The sequence below is a fragment of the Haemaphysalis longicornis genome, unplaced genomic scaffold (genome assembly GCF_048455015.1).
Source record: "Haemaphysalis longicornis isolate Haplotype H1 unplaced genomic scaffold, Haemaphysalis longicornis Haplotype H1 scaffold_3, whole genome shotgun sequence".
Taxonomy (NCBI): domain Eukaryota; kingdom Metazoa; phylum Arthropoda; class Arachnida; order Ixodida; family Ixodidae; genus Haemaphysalis; species Haemaphysalis longicornis.
Window position 1 is genome coordinate 131,327,603 of NW_027526335.1, and position 17,009 is coordinate 131,344,611.

Here is a 17,009-nt window from a genome sequence, read left to right on the forward strand (position 1 = left end):
TTTTGCGGAAACCGTTGGGTGGTTGTTGTTACGTCGCTCTGGGCGGACACAGCCTATAATTGTATGAAACGTCAACGTATACGTCCTAGGGTTGCGGGAAAGTTGTGGCTGTAACCGGCATCAAACAAGTTTGCCTTAGATGTTTTCTAGCTTGGCATCCACCAGTTTTCTCGCTGACCTTGCTTCCTATTGCGACTACTTACGGTCTCCACGAACTGGTCATCTATTATTGCCCCAATGGATGAACCAACAGGAGAAACGCCGGTGTACAAGTTTTTAAAGAATTATATCAGACCTTCTCGAACAACGGGCATCCTCTACTTCTCCCTGCCGCTTGTCGGCCGGGTCAGAGGGACAGACGGACTGGTACAGACAAGATGCGGACAGGAGTGGCGCTGAAAGGGGTTGAAGATAGAAAGTTGAATACCGTATTTATTTGATTATGAGGCGGTCACGATTATAAGACGAGGGGGCAGTTTGGAGAGTAAAAAAAATCGCCATATATATATAGTGTGGGCGTGGGTGAGTGCATTCAACGTTAATGAGCACTTGCTTCGCTGTAGGACCCTTATATATGCTGTGGCCAATCGCCATCAGTTGGTAGGGCCAATCTCTCATCTGTGCATACCCATTATAATCATCATCTGTAGATAATCATCGTCACGAGTGGCTTGTTCTGTCGAGTCACCGACGGGCGGATTAAAAACCCAGACTGCTGGTACTGCTGCCGACTTGTGTGGGGTCTTACCTCGCCTTACAATATATATATATATATATATATATATATATATATATATATATATATATATATATATATATATATATATATATACTGAGATCTGAATATAAGGCGAGGTATGACTGAGACTACAGATTTTGGAAAAAGAAACCTCGTCGTATATTAGAATAAATACGGCAAAGAAAATGCAACTGTCGCGAGAATCACGCTACCTTTTACCCCCTTTAAATGACTGGTTACGGTTATTAAATGTGTATTCGCAAGAATTTTATTGGTGAAATAAATGAACCGAAGCGCCGGTTGCGACTGTGCCTCAGCGATCGTAAAGGGAAATTAATTAAGCGATAACAAAACCATGCGCATCACATCGTCGTATTCTGTTTAATGACGCAAAGCAAACTAAGGGCAAATCGCGCCAAAAAAACGATTATTTCGTAAAAGTAATGCAATGGGCAAATTGGAATGCAACTAAGATGAATCAGTTAATGTAAATTGAATAAAATACAATTAATACGACTGATGTATACGGACGTGTAGTGACCATGCGGTTTATAAAATACAGATAAACTTAAAAAGGCGCTTATTAAAAAAACATGGCGTCGGCTAAGAAGTAAGATGGAAGAGCGGAATATGTCTGTAGAGTTTGCCTCGTTGTAGCGCGTCGTTCTAAAATAGCGCATCAATCCAGGCGTCAGGCCTTCATGCCTTCCTTTTTTGCACAATGTAATTCAAAACGAATTATACGTGTATCACGTTACCTTTTGCTTCTATTTGTCACATGATATGGTCAAAACGCTTCCAAAGCTCATCGAAAATTGCTGTCATGTGGCTGTGCGAGCCTAATGCCCGTAAACATGCAATACCGCTACCGTATACACAGCAATCAGGGCTGGTCTGGCCCTGGCTCGTTCGTTTCTCCGTCCCCTTTCTAGCTTTTTGTGCGTTGCCATGGGAACCACCCTGACGTACGCACGCTTTAACGCTGCCTCCTTCCTCGTAACCCTGACGTCATCAAGCCCCGCTATTTTCCCCATTTAGACGTCGTTAAACCACTCTTCTTTTCACCGCTTTTCTATTCGGCAGATTTATTTTTATCTAGCGCCACGCGCAAATAAAAATGGCTTACGTATCCCAGTAGGCTGTCCCACGGCGATTTTATTCTGTTGTTCACTTGCTTTCTTTGCTAACTTCTTTCTCATTTTTCGTGGTTTCTCGTTTATTGTGGGCGTACGTTGCACGGTGCGCTCAGATTTTTCGAATTCCGGAAAGACTGCTTCGTTGCCTCCTGCTAACGGCTTAATCAGCCACCCGTATCTGAAGGCGGGGAAGCGAACGGAATGGTTATCGAGGAGGACTAAAGAATTTAAGTCAGCAGTGCGCACCGGCAAGCTTCATCCTGAAGGTATTCGTAAGTGTGAAGTCAAAGCGCGTGCAATTAAACGGCCAGCACCTGATGGTGGCAGGCTAATTACAGGCGAACCGTTCCCCATAGAGTTGGGTGGTGGTAAGTGGTGAATGTGGCTATGATAGAGAGAGAAAATCAAGAACACGGGACAAGCGCTCATTCTGTCTTCTTCTGCGGTGCTGTTGTAGTGCTTGCGCTCTATCTTTGGCTCCAACATTCCCAACAACCAGGCTCATCTAAAAGATAACATCTAAATTCTTTTCGAGCTAGGTGCCATGTCCGACAATAGTCGAGGTCGCCTTTTTTTAGCTTAATACTCTCGGCCCTGGTATCCTATATTAAGGAGATTAACCAAAGTTGCTCTAGGGCATCGAAAATAAAACCAAAAGACCTAGTTTTCTAGGAGGTAGTTCTTCAAAGATGCCTCTTGCGATAGGTGTCACCATTCTTCGTTTTTTTGTGGACCGGAACGGGAGAAAGAGGAAGGATCTGCAGTGGAGGCCAGGATTACGTCGGTGGAACCGGAAGGACCGAAGTCCTAGTCTGATGACCTGGCTTTGGATCCAAAAATATTTGCACTACCAGCTTTGTTCTTGTATGTGGGCGCAGTACTTTCTAAACTTCAGGAATAGAGGCAAAATGATTTTTTTCCTGCTGGAATTTAAACGTTTCACCCTTCCGGCCCTGGTGTTCTTTATTTAGGACGTGAACCAAAAGATTTCTAGCAATTTGAGAACAAGACCAAAACAGCTAGTTTTCTGGGATATAGTTCTTCGAGGATGCCTGTTTTGATAGACGTCACCATTATTTCTTTTTTGCCATAGGTGAACGCTAGAGAAGGGAAGGGATTACAGCAAAGGCCAAACTGACCTCAGGATGACTCCAGTCTCCAAGAGCCGAAGCTCGTTTGATGACATGGCTGTAAATCTAAAAATACTTGCACTACCAGGCTTATTTTTTTGTCTGTGGGCTTACTGGTTTCCAAAATTCAGAAAAACAAGCAAATTTTTTTACTGCTGTAAATTTACATTTTAATTGCCTGACGACCTAGTCAGATGTCATGCTTGTAAATGGCTAATTACTTGCATCACAAGCTCAATTTTCCGTTTGTAACCTCATAGAGTACAAAAGTGTAGGAAAACAGACAGAAAAAAAGTATTTTGCTTGAAACAAAAAAAGTCAGGGCTGTAAAAGCTAACCCCAACGCCCGCTGCATGCGAACTACGAGGATTGGTTGGTCCGATGGTGTAATCGCCTGAGCCAGCGCCGCTCCAGGTGGGGCGCACTGTATGATTTTCGAGGGTAGATTGAGGTGTGGTATTATCCTGCCGGAATCACAAAGGACATGAATGTTGTCGGGATAGACCTCGCAGTGAGTAAAGGGGGATGTTCAGAGAAAGGGAAAATGTTTCTACGTGTTATTGCGGGTGTTAGAAGCGCGTGGGTTTGAGCTTGCCGCACAAATGGTGTCTGTCCTGTTGCTAGGTTGTGGTATTGAGAAACAGGTGTTCGTGATTGGAAGGATGGGGAAGCGACGGGAGGGACGGGCTTTTTTCCAGCGCCCAGATTCTTACGGCGCGGGCGACACGTATTCCTAGGCAGAGAATCCTTTTGTGGTCGATCGAAGTGTGGTGTGAATCCTCATCCAAAATGTGCGCCGTGTTTATGTTCAGGTTTTCCCGCAGTGTTTACTGGCGGTGCTTTTGCGTTCCAGAGAAGACAATTAAATCGCCGGTGGGACAGATACAGAGTCCTGCGTAGAGCCTTGGCCGTGGCGACTAATAGCGGGAGCTATAAGCGTATTGTTTAACTACAACGACGATGCTAGCTATATAGCGTTCACTATAGTCATCACAGGAGGATGGAGGTCTCGACGGAGTACAGTGATTCCGTAATGGCTTACGTCCAGTAAGTAGATGGCTTTGTTAGGCGGGGCGTTTCTGGTGTATTTCTTGGTCTGGTTAGAAGACATTGTAGGTAACTAAAGGTTCAAAGCCCTTTCTGTGTGCCTTACAACTATTAATATCAAATAAACTCTATTTGACCGTGATAATGTGTGTAATATGAATGCAACCTGTATGTAAACTCAAAGGATTACTAATTCAAGCAATACAAAAGCAGCGTAGCGAAACTGCTTCTGCCAGGGTTATAACTCCCCATAAAAATGTGATCTCATGACAGGCCCTCAGGCAAGAAAATCTGAAACACCGCCATAACGCACCGAAACGCTTAGGGTGGATACACGTATGTGGTGGCACCGCCATTTTGGGTCACTCACTCGCCGCCGCAGCAAGTCACTGTAGCAAGGTCACTCTATAATTTTCGCCGCGACGCGGTTCACTCGGTAAGTTTGAATCATCTTATCTATTTCGCGTTGCTGGGTCTGGTGGGAAACAAAAACAACCATGCATTGAGCACTTTGACCCAATATCGGCAGCACGGGACCGTTCAAAGGGTGTCTCCACCTTGTACGGCGGCGCTGGCATCGAAGCACTCTACTGCTGGCGTATGTAGCGGTTTCATGGCCTGCTTCCGCTGGCTACCACGTCGTTTACGAATAGGCAGGGATGAGGGTCACAGCAGAAGCGGTGGAACGCCGCCGGCCCACGTCGTGCACGCATGCAACTTGAGCATGATGGATGACGCGTGTCGGACGTGGTCGATGGGCGTTCTCGAATGTGTGGCGGTGGTGTGATAAGCCCGCACTCATCGCTGCCTTCGTCGGGTATATGTGCGGGCTCTCACCCTTGCGGCCCAGCTGCGGGTCTCTGCTATACGAGACGCAACGGCCACGAAGAGATAGCGAACAGTTCGAAGCGGAACGATGTCCCTGCCTTGAGATGCAGCGAGAATTGGATCCTCCCGCCCGTGTAAACACGTTCCGTGCGAAGAAAGAGCGCCGCGTGTTTCCTTGGAGAGTGTCTGAATACGTGACAAACTGTGTCGAGTGAGGCTGGCGGAGCGGGCAAAGGGGAAAGAGTGTCGCTGGGCCGACGACCCACCCTTTTTTGTATCTTCCATTTCCGGCTCCATCAAGTGAAGTGGCTTCTTCCACGTGCATCGCATACTGTACGTGGCCAGACGTGACAATGTCCGGAAATTGCCTTGCCTCTACTGAATCTACTTTTTAACTTTTTGAAAATGGCTGATTCCTTTTTGTCCGAAATGATTTTTGTCTGGTGCGTGTAAATTTTATGCCGTCGCCGCCTATGTGCGAGCACGCACGGTGATGTGAACGATGTGCGGCCGCGCGCGGGCACTTTTGTGTGTTTCTGCGTGCGCGTGCAAGTATACTTTCTGCATCGCCTCTTGATTGTATTTTATAATATGCGCTAAGTCTTTGTAAGCGTTTACTTGGCGCACTGTCTAAGGGGACAGAATGTCACCTGAAACACGCTGAGCAGACACACGCATTCTTCAAGAAGATGCGACCAGTTCGGAAGCTGTGATTGGGCGGCATACGCAATATGCTCAAGCACGCTCCTCCCGGAAAATTGGCTTAGTGCCCTGAAGACCGAAGTTGCTTTGCAGTTTCGGCAATGATGGCAGCACTCGGATAGGCTGAACAATTCATAGAAATTTCACTGAAAAAAGCTGTAATGGCAGGTTTCGTTTTCAAGGTTGGCAGCCTGGGTTAATGCAGAGGTGTTGGAAGAAAAAATCGCTGTGGATTAAAGGTTTCCCCACCCATGCAAATAGCAACACCAAAAACATTTGCTGTTAAGCTCCAGTGCTAAGTCTAGGCTAACATGGCGCATGACACATCCACACGCGGAGTTGAGGGGAAAAATGGTAGCGTCCATACCTAATTAGTACATATGGAGCGTCATCTGCCACTGGCTAATTAATACCCAGATATGCACAATTGACACGATCCAGAATGCTTCGTTTATTTAAAGCAACAAATTTAGGATGCACATAATGAAATACACGTCTGTAGAATCACAATTTCGTACTCCGACGTCAGCAGCAATTGCTCTGGGTCGTATAATTTTCAGGGTATGTGCTGTGTATTCTGCGTATGTTCTGCAAATATCCTGTCAATGTGCGAAAAATATCGGGCGAATACCCTGAAAATATCTAGCATCTGTAGTATTTTTCGATTTGGCGCAGCCGTTCTTCTAACGCTCAATACCTCACTTCCTGTTTATACGTGAAGCGGCTCGAGTTTATTTATTTTTTAAGAAACCGAAATGCTTTGAAGGCCCTGGAAAGTACGATGAGGAGCAATTTAATTGTGTTTGTTTATTTCCAAGGATTTAGAAGTTCATTTCTGTGAGCGGTAGGGGTGCCTCCCTATAGCAGCGATGTACATAGATAAGGCAAAGCTTTGTTTTAGTTTCCCAGTTTCCCTTTCACATACTTCCGGTCTAATCTAATTTGGGTTGCGTGCCGCTGCTCTCTAGCCATTTGTCAACTACGGAAAAGGCTCAGTGGTGCGAGAGCGGGCTCAGGCCGAAGCCCTATTACAAATTGCGGCCCTCTTTTCCGTGCCGTGAGTACCGAATTGTTGGCTAACGAGAGAACGTTTTCAAAGGAATGAATTTCGACTCCGCAGCTTGCAGAGTTTATTGTTGTATTCTTGCTTCAACTGATATTTTTAACGTTTCGGATTGATCTCTGCTTCTAAGCGCGGACTTCCTTTTTCGTTGTTTCTTTTCATTTCTTGTTTTTATTTTTTATGCTTCCTCGTACTTTCCGCTTCTCGTTTCAATTCTGCGCTTCCCTTCGATTTTCTCCTTCTTTGGCTTGCTCGTTTAAAGCAGGAACGTTAGGGTGTATTGCATGTTTGGAGAGCGAAGTAGTGGCGGGTGATTGGCCGATTAGCCTTCGAATACTCGATTAATGCTTTATGTTGCGATTAACCCTGTATAATCAGTCAATCGGCTGAAGTCTAATGAGCCACGCAAGCAAGCGCTGACGACGATATAGATTCCAAAGAGTGGCGGTAGGTGCAGGGCTCCCGCCTTCCGGAGCTGTTGTAAAAAAATGGAGGAAGCTCACACTAACACGTAAGACTTGAAGGTAGCGAAGCTCTACGCAACCTTCACGGCCTTCACGACGGTTTAAGCCCAGGATTGGAGCCGATTTGCTTCTTCGCTGCCGCAACGACCTTCACTCCATCATTGTTACAATAAGTGTGAACTTCTTTAATTTTTTTTTGGAAGTGATAATCACTGGACATAACCTTGGAGGGGCGTATGCTATGACGTGTCTTTCTCGTTCCGACCAAGTGTTGTCACGATTACGGCGAACACTGGAGTTTTTTTATTTCTTTTTGGCCAACCTTGGCCGATATCTCCCCAGTGGGTCTGCTTGGTTTGAAAACGTGCCCCGGAGACGCTGGGCGGTAGCCGCGAGGCACGCACACACGAACGGTCTACATTTTCTGGGTTTTTTATACTGCAAGGCGCAATATAGGCCTAAGAAGATGCACTGGCGCAAAGTTACTCAATATACACTATGAAGAACGCCATTGGCCTCATGCATCAAAACGCAGTTCGCGGTTGGTCCCCGGTCCTGGGGGTGAATGGGGGAAGCATGGGTGATGATGATGGTGATGATGATGATTGTTAGTGGTATCCCCTTTCTAACGGGGTGATGACGTGTCATCTTACCAAAAAAAAAAAAAAGAAACTAATATACTGTAACAAGAAGAGTTAACGGGGCACAGCAATAGTAGATGCCGAAGCGCCATTCGATCAATCGGATATGCCCAAGAATTATCGTGACGACGGCGAAGGTCCAACTCGGACGTTAATACCTACGAGCTCGTACCGGCTGGACCTGCGCCCCGCTTTTTGTCATACGCTACGCCTTGAATAAACCCTCACGATCAACTACCGTCGTGAATGCTATTCCCCTTTGCAATACATATCTTTTACACTCTTTCTTTAATACTAGCGCTGCTTTAGGGTAGGCAAAAAAAAACTTATTATAGGCACAAAATACTTATTTTTTCTGTTACAGGTTGTAGCTGTCCTAGGCCATATTCCCCTATCCACTTTTCGTCCTCCAGCATTCTAATCTCCTTTTTGTCGCCTGGACAGCCTTGAAGTTAACTCCCTCTGTGCTACCCTTAAATCCTACGGCTTCTGGAAGCCGAATATTTCCCTCGAGATTTGTAAGGATACCCTCGCATTCTAACACAATGTGCCGCATACTTTCTGTTTCTTTTCCGCAGACCACGCATACCCCATCATTTTGTGTATACTTCCCCACAACGCTCTTAGTTCCCAAGCAACCTACTCTAGCCCCAGGAAGCAAAGCACTGCCTTTGGAATTATCGTAGATATTTTTCTTTCTGATGTATAATTTCTCTGCCCTGTACATTTATAACGAAGTTTCACCTTCCATTTTTCTCTCCGTTTATTCGTTTCAATCTGCCTTGCCTCTTTTTTGATTACTTGCCTGTCTTGGATTCTCCTCTGTCCTTTCCGCATTTCATCGTTAGCCTTCTAGTCTTCCTTAGCCACTGCGTGTCCACACTATTCATGTATAAGGTACCTAAAAAATTTTGCTCTCCACCTACGTTGATCCATTGCCTTCAACCTCCTCTCAAAACATATTTTATTCTGCGGTTCTGGAACTTCAAATGACGCCCAGCCCATATCACCTTGCACTGCTTCGTTAGTTGTGTTTGCATGCGCTCCTAAAGCGAAACGGCCTACCGTTCTCTGGTTCACTTCAAGTCCTGAGCGTCTGATTTTAGGCAGAGTACGGCATTCGCAAATTTGAGACCGGAATCATGACTCCCTTCCACATTTCTCTCACTACCTCATATTTGTTATGCCCCCCCCCCCCCCCTCCCCCAGAGCTCTATGCTTCATTATAGCTGCGTTTCGCTTTCGCTTACCCTTAAGTTGCTCCTGGTGAGTCCTTATATAATTATGCCCTTCGTTTATCCACACTCCCAAATATTCACATTCCTTCACTCTGGGTAATTCGACATGCTGGATTGGGCAGTGCGTCAGTGCTAGCGTCACTGAAAACCATTATTCCCAATTTTTGTGCACTAAAATTTAACCCGAGGTCGGTGGCTTCCTGACCGCTAATATTTATGACCCGTTGCATATCGATCTGTTTCTCAGCTAAAATAATAATGTCGTATGCTTATAACATTCTCGGAATACGCTGTTGTACCACTTCGCCTTGCAACGTATGCGTAAGGTTGAACCCTAATTGACCTAATTGCGTTAGGTTGAACCCTAAGTTGACGTGCATGCCATCTGTTGAGAGAAAGTTGTAGTACAATCCCGCCTCTGTATAATGATTCAGATCAATATATCGCAAAAAATGTAGTAAAGCCTGAACGCAAAAATCGAATCAGAGAGCATCATATTCGTCAGTAATTTTTGTTCTAGTTCCAAGGCCCACAACACTGGCGCTGAATGTTGCGCTCAGTCCCGCCAATTCGAGGAAATCTGTTGCAGTTTTTGTTGTTGTCTAAGCTGGTTCAAGAATATGCAAACCTTTGTGTTAGTACTAGAGAACCATGTGCACCCACCGTTAGTTAATATGTGGGGGCATGCAGGGAAAAACGGAGCGGCGAGAGAATTGCGACACGTCCACGCGCCGTCGTTTTGAGGTCTATTTTGCTACACATATTGGACCTTTATGAGTGCGGTCAAATGTGATCGTGTCTAACCGGTTGCTTCCCATTCTTATTCTCGCAGAGACCTGAGCCGAAACAACCTGACGTCCCTCGACGCGGCGGCCTTCGCTGATTTTCCGGGACTGAAAGAGCTGTGAGTATACTTTACGTGCACCCGAGAAAGCTGCGGCTGGCGGCTTCGTTCCGCACGCACGCATTCGCGCACGCCCTCACGCACGCACGCACGCACGCACGCACGCACGCACGCACGCACAGAAAGTTAGAGAGATTGATAGAGGTAATGAGCGGAGCAATTTAGGCGTGACTGTAATCGTAAAAATGATCGGCAGCATTGATTGTGCACGTATTAGAGACCAAAGGGGAGATAGCACATATCATTACGCCGATATAAATAAATAAATAAATAAATAAATAAATAAATAAATAAATAAATAAATAAATAAATAAATAAATAAATAAATAAAAAAATAAATAAATACCTCACTTGATAGACCCTTAAGAATGAGTAAGCATCCCAGAAGTTTCGGCAGCCGCTGTCGAACACAATACGTACTCTTTTTACGCCTACTCGGCTGCACATTCCATTTCACAGTATACATCAACGATGACGAACGGCGACGAGAAGCGGAAACACGTGCTCGAATGCCATCGCCGCCACCTGGAATTGACGTTACCCTGAGCAAGTAATAGCAGTTCGACGTTGTCATCAGCGGTGTGGAGCGCGGTGGCGGCACTGCCCAAGCCGGAGCCCGAGGGAAGGCTGGCGAATTGGGAAGTGCCGGAAGGAGAAGCGCTTCGACTGACGTTCCCTTGGCGACGTCCCCCTCTCCACTCTTGGAGGCAGCTCATCAACGCGCTCTCTCCTCTCCATTTCCGTTCTGTGCTCTTCTGTCGCCAGCTCTGTTGACGGAGCGAGGCAGGGATTTTGCCGATATACCCCACCTAGTGTTCATGCGGTAATAAATGAGGCTGCTTGGAGGATCGTTTCTGTTCTCCACGTCGCTAGGCGTATTTGATTCTCAGTTGCTTCTCAGGAGTCCTAGGTCTTAAATAAAGGAGCCATGAAGAGAAAACACAAGTTTGGTTCATTCAAAAGATTGCCTCGTTAGAATCATGCTGACACTACTTTTAACGTAAACTTCGCTCAAATAAGCTACACAATTAGGAAAAAAGGGAATGGCCATGCGACCCACTAGCTCATTTCCCGCAACAGAACCTATGATGTCATACCAGATAGCTCCGCGATTGGCGGAGGGCGGAAAAAGCAAACGCAAGTTAGGCAGAGCTTTCCGAATTTAGGGCACATTATTTTTAAAGTCCGAAGAATGGTGGGACAAACAGTGGAAGTTATGAAAGCACACGTAAACATAGAAGTACCGATGCGTCCTGCGGTTTGTACTGCGCGCACTATGCTTGGTTTAGCTGCACTGGACTGCGGGGATTGGGGTTGTTTCAGACGACACTGGCCAATTGACGCAAGCGACGATGTCTTACGTGACCGTATTTGTCGAGCGAACACCATGTTTCACGAGGCGATTGTCTCCATTAACAAAACAAGCCAGGTACAAATACGTTCACAAACAAACGAAAGGCAGAAAACGGCTTGCCGCGGTGTGGTGGCGCCATCTAGGTTCACTAACGGTAAACAAGGCCCTGTGATGTCACTGCAGACCACGAAAACGCACGATTTAGCGGGAAAATCAAAATCTTAACCTAAATTAATTAAGTTCTCAGTGAATAAAGCATCGTTTGGATTCGGGAAAACGCTCGGGGCACTATAAGACACGAAATCTTTCGAATAACACAAACTTGTGTTTTGTCTCCATGGCTCCTTTAATGAATGCTTAGGTTGTTGGAATGCAGCGAATTTTCGTTACAACGAAGCCCGCGGGACAAGAAGATGGCGTCGATATAAGCGACATTTTGTTATAAGCGGGTGTATGCTATCCGTGAACTGGAGTCGAGGCCATCAAAAACCTCGATTAAAGCTAGAATTCGTATAAAGTGAGTTTGTTTTAAAAAGAGTTTACTGTACTTCCTTCTTCCACGTGATAAAATTACTTGACACGTTTACAGCGACAATTTTCAGATCTTCGGACAGAAGAAAAAAGGCGCAAGTTATTTGACTTGCTTTATCTAAAGTACTCACCGCACGTGTAATTGTGGTGGAAGAAACCAAGAAAGAACGCAAGAAATAAACCCTTGAACTTGCATAATCCAGGGTATAAGGTGGCGTTAGATATCTTTATAAACGAATTGAAAAATTTCCAGAAAAAAATCATTTGAGTAATGATGACTGGACCGCAGGAACTTAATGATTTACCCTCATGATCTAAGAAACCGATATTGAAACGTCGAGCTGTCAGCGTCGATACGAATGGCAGCAAAACGTATTTATTCCAGCTTCATCAATCTGACTATGGCGAGGCAAATCCGGTACTTAAGGCAGGATGAAGTAACAGGAAACTGATCGAAGAGCTGCCTGAATGTTTTGCTAATGGCCTTAGTAAAACAGAGGAGCCGTCGCCCCTCAGTTTGCTGCCAGAAGAAAAGGAAATCGGCACGAACAGCTTCGAGCGAAATATCTGTACAGCCTCCGCTCACCGAATGCGTGGTCGAAACTGGCGGCACCTGAAATTGATTATTTTAACCCTCGGGTTCATGCGCCAGGTATAGGGTACAAACGGCTAAATTTAAATAGAGATTAGGGGCAAAAAACTTTGGAAACAGCAATATCCATAGGCAGCCATTTCACCAGACGAGCATTCCGTACGCGAGGTACGTGTTAAACCCGGAAATACGCAATCCCGAAGACAGGGCAAATGCATTTGGTCAATCACCCCCCCGGCTGTTTCTCCACCGTCGATTGGCTCCGGGCGCAAAACAGTGGGTTTCGCGGTCTATACGTGTTGGCTTTTCGCGCCCAGTTGAATTGTCCGCCTCTCTCTACGCGAACCTCTTTCCCCTCCTACTCTTTCTGCGTTGCTTCCTCCAGCATCCACCGCTACGAATAAAATAAGGGTAGTAAGTGCCCGAAAAGGGGATTACTATTCGCTTCCTTCCGCGTGCCGTTTTCTCTTCCGTTCCTTTGTATTGGTATGCACGGCACGGCACAAGATAGCCGCAAGGCCGCTGTGTTTTTCTTGCTTTCCGCGGGCCGTGTTCCTTTTCACTGTCATCTCGCTTCCTGTTGATCTAAGGCGAAAGAAGGGGAAATTGCAGTGCTACGATAACGGATTGTCCGGGCCGTTCGCATTGCTTCGCACCTTTCGTTCTTTTTTTTAACGAGGCCCACTTGGTCATCTCGTTCTGCTTCTAGCAGAACAGGAAGAAAGAGAAAGAGAGGAAGGGAGATGGGGTGGCAGAGAGCAGAGAGAAAGAGAGAAAGAGAGCGAGAGGGGCATGTGTGACCACCGCCGCGCGCAGGCTGCCATTTGACACGTCGCAAACAACCGTTTGTCTCAATTCCCATCAGGTCGAGGACCCCCCGGAGTCCCCCTGTCGATTCTGCGTCCTTCCCTCGTCGCCGCATCCTGTCCGTTCACGGCTGAGGCGGAAGTCGGGCTTCTGTCCTGCCGACTGCCTCAGCCATCCCATCCTTTCCCCCTCGTCGTCGCGCCTTTGTCTCCAGATAGCACTTGCCGTGACTCGCTGCTCGCTATACTTCGCTGTTGTGTATCTTTGTGCAGTTGTTTGGCTTACTCTGGAGATAGGCGCGTAGAAATGAAGTGCATTGAGAACCGAAAGACGTACGACCAGCATAGGAAAAAATAGCAGAGGAAGGCATAGAAGCAGTAGGGAAGAGGGCCTTACTTCTTACGCATGGCCCGGCACTGTCACCGCGTAATAAGTCTTATTTTGGCGCTTCCGCTGTCAAAAAGTTAGAACGTCGCCCGACTCACTGTTTTTCACCAGCGTAGCTTCATTGGATTTTTTTTGTCTCTCGATTTGAGGATTAGAGATGAAGATGTGAAACAAGACAGCTTTGATCACTGCGTTTCTTTTTTTTTTGTTCATTCATAATCGGAGACGTGTACCGTACAGTGGACGCGCTGCTCGGCGGCCTGCCGACAATAACTTGCTAAAAAATGCTGGAGAATACTGTCTGAACTCGCATCTGGCGCCGTTATTTTTCCCTGGCGTGCGTTTTATTTGTGTGTATGCGTGATTTCATAATGAGGGTACAGATGGAAAACAAAACAGCAATGGCTAGCTGGCATCGAATGTCTTTAAACGCAACGGAGGCACTTCTTGGGAGCTTGACGCGATACTAGTGGCACAGTGGAAGGTATAACGCAAAGTGGAGGGCACAATAATTAGATGAACAAGAAGGGCTCGATCAAGAGAGAGAGAGAGAGAAACAACTTTATTAGACACCGGCTGTTTGGGGACGTGGAATCTCACGTCGTGACCGAGCGGCCCTAGCCAGGGCTTACTCGTAACCCATCTGATGGGTCACTTTCAGGCCTCTGGTTATCCAGGGCCTCCGTCACCAGCTGGACGGCCAGGAGTTGAGTGTTGTAATCGCAACTCCGAGTAGCAGTTATGAACTGCGGTGGAATCCCTTTTTCCTGCCACCCCTAAGCGTAGTGTTAACCTACATACACATAAGCACGCCAAAGTAGTAGTAGTAGTAATAAAAAAATCAAGAGCTTTATTAGGATAAGTATTACTCGGTGGCCTGTGTGGGAAAAGGTAAGAGGGGTTGGGGTGAGTTACATGTGACACTCAACGTTTACAATAAACTATATTGTAAACACCAGACAAATAAATGGTTTGCCTGGCCGTGACCCGCCTGAAAGGGGAGAAGGAGGGGTAAAGTAGAAAATTACCCCCATCTCCCCGCGAGGGAACCCTGGTGTGATGCGACGCATCTCGGGGTTCAATTGGCGTTTCCATTGGGTTGATTCTCTAAATCGGGTGAAACGTGTTGTGAACGCGTAGGATTCCTTTCCATCACATGCGGGTGTTCTCATACGCCGGACGATGGGGGCAATTTTCACAGCGCCTGAAGGAGAGGAGACAGCGGAGGAGAGTCGCGCATGCGCGCAAAGCGAGCGAAGTGCGCGCACGCAGCTGTTGTTTATGATAATGAGACGGAGTGAGAGTGTTGTGCACAGCCTGTCAGAGAGAAGAGCGGAGGAGAGGCGCGCATGCGCAGGTGGCTTGCGGACGCCGTCGACGCCGACGCCGACGCAGGAGGGACATGCCTCAGAGCAAGAGATGCGTCGCATCTAAAAACCAATGGAAATACCAGGAGGTTAACCAGGTGTAGACACCGGTTTGCTGTCCTACACAGCACTCTTTTAAAAAAGGTCGTGGCACTTACTAACAGAACACTAATGAGTTACTTGTCCCAGTATAAACTAGGTACTTAGTGAATTTTACTAACTGGCCCTGCATAATCCAGTTTTAGCTACGCACGACAACGTGTATCGGCTGAGCGTTCAGCGCGACATAGACACATTCAACACGCATATATCACACTTAGACAACAAACAAATAAATTGAGCAAGACAACCAAAGAAATGCACAAGGGAACCGAGCACAACTTAGCTTAGAAATACATCTACACTTCTTGCTTTTATAGCCAGCAGCGGAAAGTCCTCTGATAGACTTGTCGCAGAAATAAAATATTTTAGCGATAATTTTAGAATTATGCATTTCAACGTGAGCATATACAAGTCAGCATGCGGATTGGCAAAATCTTTTTAATCGTGATTTGGAGTGGGAAAAGTGCTGTAGCTGTTACGTTCAACAATTCATAGAATTTTGTTGCTGTCAGTGAATTTTAGTATCAAACAAGCAGCAGTTACTAAGGCACGGTCTAGACTACGGTTCCACACTTAGTGGCAGGACCTAAGTACCGTATTGGGGGGTAAGTAAACTCCGTAAGGAGTTAGTCAATTCAGCCGTGACTACCCTTTTACGCTATTTTTTGTTAAGAGTGAGGGAAAGTGAGGTTTAGGTGATAAAAGGGCAGCGCGGGCAAAAAGGAAGAGATTGGAGCGGAGACGCGCCAACCCGTATAGTTCGCGAAACAGAGAAGGGGTTTGGTCCCCTTGTGTGAAGCTGCTGGTTCATTTCATTCATTTCTTCATTATTCATTACTTACCTAGAAGTTGTTATTGTATGAACATATCACACGGATAAAACAAAATAAAGCAACACAGATTACTTTACATCAGCACAAGAATATTTATTTATTTATTTATTTATTTATTTATTTATTTATTTATTTATTTAAAGTACCTTACAGGCCCTGCAGGGCATTGGGTAAGGGGGCCAAGAAGAGCAGATAATCCAAAAATAACAACAGAAGTTTTACAAAAACTTGATATATAATACAGCAACAAGTCAGTGAGACAAGAGAAAAAGAACATGATAACAGCAAGCAAGAGTGGCAAGAAAATTAATGCAAGCAATAATAACATCTAGTGTCTTAACCGCAACCGCTAAAAAAAAAAGAAAGAAAACGGAAAACATCATGGTTCTAACAGAAAAGAACGCCCATTTAGTCGCGTTGATGCTCGAAAGTATAAACTGCTGGGATCATTCGTTTAAAGAAGGCTAAGCATTACACAAAAATATTATCTGTTTACTAATTGTCCGGACTGCAAAAGTTGTTCTGGGTCCACTCCCAACTAGCCAATTGGGACGGAGGCTATATGACGCTCCCTATACAAATATTTGTTGGAAAATGAAGTAAAGTCGTCTTAAATTATATCGTAAACAGGACAGCTAGAAAAAATCTCTAGCAATACTGGAATTTATGGCCCGAAACTAGTTGGTGTCAAGACGGACGTGGAACAAAATGCAATTTATGAAAACTTATTTTGAAGTAAAAAAAAAGCCTATCTGAATCAGTTCTCTTGCAGTTTATCTATACTAAACGGCGCTAAAGGAGATAAGAATGATCCAAGCGAATGCATAATTGTTTCCAGGAGGTAGAAGGCACTTTAATCAGCGTATTGGACCAACAGATCGGAATACCTTATAGGCACGTTACTAACGTTGTCAGCAAAGTTATGTCAAGCATAACATGACCACGTGAGAACCAGTGAAAGGCAGCGCTCATTAACTCGTAATATTTATATTTTAGAATTCACGTTATCAATATAAGGCTTCTTCTCTGGACAAAAAATAAATAAATTTGTTGGTTATTCGCCCCCCTCGATACAATGAACTCCTCACTTTTCGCCTTTCTCATCACCGTCTCCGGTCGCAGCGTTGCTGCCTGAGCGCCTGTC

General features: G+C 45.7%; 1 protein-coding gene across 1 annotated transcript in view; it reads left to right on the forward strand.

Moving 5' to 3' along the window:
* Rk (G-protein coupled receptor rickets) overlaps positions 1 to 17,009 on the forward strand; it is a 188,281-nt gene that overhangs the window by 147,161 nt on the left and 24,111 nt on the right. The window contains exon 2 of the mRNA XM_077704149.1: positions 9,821 to 9,892. Within this exon, the coding sequence (XP_077560275.1) occupies positions 9,821 to 9,892 (72 nt within the window). The remainder of the gene's footprint in view (positions 1 to 9,820; positions 9,893 to 17,009) is intronic.